The sequence below is a fragment of the Kryptolebias marmoratus genome, linkage group LG14, assembly GCF_001649575.2.
Source record: "Kryptolebias marmoratus isolate JLee-2015 linkage group LG14, ASM164957v2, whole genome shotgun sequence".
NCBI lineage: Eukaryota > Metazoa > Chordata > Actinopteri > Cyprinodontiformes > Rivulidae > Kryptolebias > Kryptolebias marmoratus.
In genome coordinates, this window is record NC_051443.1 from 10,543,265 (window position 1) to 10,548,546 (window position 5,282).

The 5,282-nt window shown below is 41.2% G+C and overlaps 1 protein-coding gene across 1 annotated transcript; it reads right to left on the reverse strand.

Annotated features, from left to right (window-relative positions):
* Window positions 1–873: 873 nt before the first annotated feature.
* On the reverse strand, window positions 874–4,904 carry stc1l (stanniocalcin 1, like). Its single transcript, XM_017407588.3, has 5 exons — window positions 4,685–4,904; window positions 3,406–3,548; window positions 3,219–3,326; window positions 2,675–2,778; window positions 874–1,583 (listed from the first exon to the last, which is right to left on the reverse strand). The coding sequence occupies exons 1-5, from the start codon at window positions 4,815–4,817 to the stop codon at window positions 1,283–1,285; spliced, it is 789 nt and encodes a 262-aa protein (XP_017263077.1). The 5' UTR covers window positions 4,818–4,904; the 3' UTR covers window positions 874–1,282.
* Between the last annotated feature and the right edge of the window lie 378 nt (window positions 4,905–5,282).

Genomic DNA, 5,282 nt, shown 5'->3' on the forward strand with positions numbered 1-5,282 from the left:
TAACACCAGAGCAAAGACGGCTGCATTTGGAGTGGGAGGCTTGGACTGATGAATGGCGCATCATGTTGAGTGATGAATTTTGGTTATGCATCATCACAGATAACAGTTGCGTGTGCATGTAGCGGAGCTGAAGAGAGATTAATCCTGCTAATGTTGAGGAGAGACTCAGCGACGTTACTCCTGGCATCATGGTGTGGGAAGTCATAGGTTCTGACTTCAGGTAGTAGTGGGAACAATGCCACATGTTTGAAACAGCACCGTGGTACAGTTTTTCCACAAGATGTTGCTTCTCTACATAAAGCAACTGTGTCTATGGACTGTCTTTGTCATGTTGAGTTCCTCCTGTGGCCAGCCAAGCCCCACAGTCTTTCCTAAATTAAAGACTGTGCTAACCTAGTGCCAATATGCTACATATTAAGGTTCAGGTCCAACAGAGGTGGGCCAACTTGCTGCAGCTAAGGATTCAATGACTGTTCCACACTGAAACACCATTTGTAGACATTGAACCAGCGGTGCCTGTACTGCCAACTCCATTATCTATCTGATTTGATAATGTAATCATAGCAATATCCAGTCAAATGACCTTTCAGAATGTGCAGTATTATTTTATTTCTACCACTCTGTCTGTATGCTTAACTTTTCTTTTTGTCAAAGTGTATTTTTAGATTCTTACGTAAAAATTCAATGCACAGTTAACAGAAACATGTTCGCCAACACATTGAGCATGAAGCAGCAAATTATAATCAAGCCTGCAATAAGTGTTTTGTTGCTGTCTTGTCCTTTGCACAGAAACATCACTAACCTATCAGCTTATAAGCTTGTGGTATTTTGATTAAAAAGCTTCAGTGCAAATAAACCAGTCAGAATCATCAGTATCATCACAGCATTTATTTCTAAAACAAAACCAGCCAAATCTGCTCCCATTTTTAAACATAATATTACAGCTTATAAAGTGATCTCAGACCAGAAAAAAAAAAAAGGTGTCACAAAGACCTCCACGACCAGCGTGAAAGGATCTTCGGATCACCTCAGCTTCTTTTACCCCTCCTTAAATATACCAGCTTGACAACCTAATAAATTATTTTAAATAAATATTAATCATAATTGGAGTAATCAGAAGTATCATTTAAAATGTTTGCAAGAGGATAAGATTCACATTAAACAGTTTGTGGATGGGCTCAAAATATAATAATTATAGTAATCACCTCACATTACCATCTAAGGCTTTCTGTAGCTGCATCATTGTGTACACGTGGAACAAACAGTTAACAGGAGCGTCTATCTACTTGTTAGCATTAACCCCCTTCTCCCTCTCCAGGTTGTCCACAGATCTCTTCCGGGCAAACAGGTGGGTGGGGTCCCTGCCTCTGAAGCCAGGCTGGATGTTGAACACAGGCATGTTCCTCCAACTGGCCGGGTTGTTGAAGGTGCTAGCGTCAGATCCGGCGGGGCACGGTTTGTTCTGAACGAGCTGGAGGAAGGTCTCCATGTCAGGCCCCAAGCGGGCCACGACGCCTGCCCTCACAACCGCCACCGTCTCCTCGTCGCAGGTCTGCAGAGTCTGCAGCAGGGTACTGTAGTACCTGCAGTTTCAGAACAGAACACAAAGTCAGGACCATGAAGTAGTTTACAGCACTACAAACAAACAACCACCCCAAAGTATGCTGTGACACAGGGGTTAAGGTTCACATTAAACAGTTTAATGTGAACAGTTTAGTGTTGGAGCAGGGAAACAAGTAAAACATGCAGGATGGTGGCCCTCGAGGACCAGGACTGGACACCCCTGCTGTAACACAAGTAAAGAGTTGACCTCACCTTAGAAAAATACGTTTACTGTATTTCTTTTATAGTTTCAGTTCCTCTTTTAGACATTTTTGGATTGTTGTTCTGTACAACATCATAATGGATACATACTGGAAGATCTTAAAATATTAGACTGATTGGCTCATTTCCTGACAATCATCAGAAGGCTGGGGCCATTTATGGCTGAGGCATGTTGGTAAACTGTGTCCACAGTGGCCCCAACTGGCCAAAATTAAAATTACACCAAGCTAATCAAATCCGAACCTCTTTGGCTGTTTGTTTTAGTAGTTGGCCTACTTATAGTTTCACACATATTTAAATAATTGCAGACCTTTGTGTACCTCTAAAGCTTTTACAATTTCTCTTAACATTACATTAGACAAGTAGTTCTATAAATGAAGTTGAAAAACAAAACTAAACTGTTTTACTGTTGTAAAACACTGTTGCAAGTTAAACGGACATTAGGATACAGAACATTTTCTCATTTATTTCATTAATGTTTTGGTTGATAAAATTTTAGAAAGTAGTCTCCAAGCTCCAAGAGATCCAACATATTTGCATGTAAATGAATACAACTTTGTTAAAAATGTTGTTTATACAACTAACTGTATTTTAAAAAGATTACCTTCTCAATGCTGGCTTATTAGAGATTCTTTGAATTTGATCAGAATTTGACATTTCAGTGTCACTTGTGTTCATTTGATTCTGAAAGAAAGCCTTCACATGTTTAACAAGTCTCTATACACCCCACTAAACAGTGCCATTTCACACACAATGCTCATACCGCCACCACTGCAGCTCACAGACCCACTATGAGTTTTATTGCCTTTCATACACGTTTTACTGATGAGTCTGTGTCATCAGTGCTCACCTGTTGGGGAAGTGAGTTGGCACCTGTAACACCTCTCCAATAGAATCAGGGTTTGTACGAGCCACAGTGCAGATGTCCAGAGTGGCGTAGCACTCCTCTTGAACCTTTAACAAGATGTAGATTTGGATGTCAGACCAAGGTTATGGCTAATGTCTCTCAGATGTGACCACAGTATCATGCCGGTAAAAAATAAGGCTGAAGTAAATTTGCAAGGAAGCTTACAAAGTGTCTTAAAACGTTTGAGAGTGTACAGTTTCCTCACAGGAAAAGAAAATACTACCTTAAAACATGGCTAGCAAAGCCCGATTTGGTTCAGAAATCATCTGGAACTCATCTCGAACCCATCTCGTCTTTGTTTCCACAATTCTAGAGCTGTAATTTTGCCAAACTCCCAGTGCATTTTGGCCCAAACAAAAGTTTGCATGTTTTCTTGCAATTCTGTGTCTCCAACAATCTCAGCAAAATAAGATCCTAGCTATAAGCTCCAATTTCTTCAAACTGAGGTTGTTAAAAGAGACATCAGCATTTCTTTGCCTCTACAAACCTCTGCAATCATTTTCTGAAAGGTGCTACAGTGGCGGATTGTCTGGAAGACTTTGGTTGAGATTCCCTGGGAAATGCAGTGCAGACTCTTCTTCACGAAGGTTTTTCCCTGGAGAACAAACACAGAGGTCAGGCGGTCAGTGGGCGGCGAGCCGGGGAAGAGCTGACGCAAACAGGCGTACGCTCACCTCAGTGTTGAAGCTGGCAGCGGACTGGAGGAACAGCTCGCAGATGTCGTGCATCCCGTCGGTGTCACAGGTGGAGTTTTCAAGGCAGGAGAAGAATTCGCAGCCTACAGCCACGGCTTCATTCAAACATTTGGCCACCTCAGCTGTAAAAACACATTAAATACAGGCAGATTTTTTTAAATTTACATATAATTCCACCTCGAACTCTCCTCTCTCCAGTGTTTACTGGAGAGAGGATCAGACATGTAGTAAATAGGAGCCAACAGTGGTTCTACCAGCTGTAATTAACTTTACTGAGACGTTCTTGAGTTTAAGTTAGAGCGATTTTGTTGTCATGAGATTTGCTTTCTCAAGATAACAAGATATCAGCTATCTAATAAAAACTAGCTTTTGGTCTCAGAATATCTTTATAGTGCAAAAATAAGGTGTACTTCTGAGTTTCTTCATTTAGTATCTCTGCCATGGAATTTGGAGATGATCTGTAACAGGACAGCTGAGCAGCATCACCTTGAATAAGTTGCTAGCATGACTTGTGTTGAATTGTGGTTTTGAAATAATTGAGAAAATGAGATTTAAATAAATATAATCTTACCTAGAGAAAACAAGCCCTGTTATAATGACACAAGTTACCTTTACATAAAAACTAGGGTTGGGTGATATGACCAAAAATTTATATTGCAATTCTGATGTTATTGATGTTTAATTCAACAGTATAACCCAATGTCTGGTTACGTAAATGAAATGTTCTGTCACATTGTCCAACAGCAAATTTGACTTTCAATCAGTCTAGTATCAGAATAAAAAAATAAGATGGAGTCTGTCAAAAAGAAGGGATGTGAGCTGTGATGCATGAGAAGCACCTGAGAAAAGCTAAATGAATGCAGAAGCTAAAACAAATAATTTTAAAAAACTGTTAGAATTTAAAATTGATATTTGCAATGTAGTCATTTTTAAATATTACATTAGGAAAACCCTACAATACAGCAGATAGACTTAATATTGTCCACCAAATCCACATGAATTTGCTGTTTCTCACATGTAATCATGTGTGGGAAATTCTGTGAGCATTAAAAAATGTTCAAAAACAAACAAACAAACAGAGTTTCACTTAATGTTTTTTTTTTTTTTTGTCAAGATAACGTCACGAAAACAAATGTCTAGTCATGTCCTCTATCAGCTTCCGTAAAACAAAAACAACAATAAACTGCATGTCATGTAAGTTTAGACAGATGCAGGAAATGACAGAACGAGTGTCTGCGGGTGTGGAACCGGGACTCACTCGGGCTGTTTGCAGAGAAGCGTGCCCGGCGGGGAGCGGCCTCCGCCGGCAGCAGCTCGAAGGACGTGCCGGAGCTGAAGGCGAGGAGGAGGAGGAGGAGCAGGAGGGGGAGCAGAGCGGAGCCGCGCAGCATCGTGCCTGTCAGGGGGGTCAGCTTACAGATGAGGAGAAGGTGTACTGATCCGTTCGGACTCTTCCTGCTTCGGTCTGCAGGTCCAAGCGTCCACAGCCTGTATTTATAGCGAGCCTCCGGCTAACTGACCAATCAGGGCGCGCCGCTCCCACAGTTAACGCGTTATACACACGTGTAATTAACCACACGCAGCTAATTGGATATTGCCACACACACGAGGTGGAATTTCCGAGCGGCAGTCAACTCTGGGGCTAATTTTAGACTTTCATTTGTTTCCCGTCACAGCTCACTGCTCACAGGACCACTTCCCAATCACTGCTTAAACTATTAGGAGCCCACCACAAGATTATGGCTTCCTCTAGTTTCACAGCTGAAAGGACTAATGAGCTCATTTCTTTCTGCTGCAAAGTAAAATCTCGATTACTTTGCAATTAAAAATAATCTGGAACAGTCACAACCAGTTAG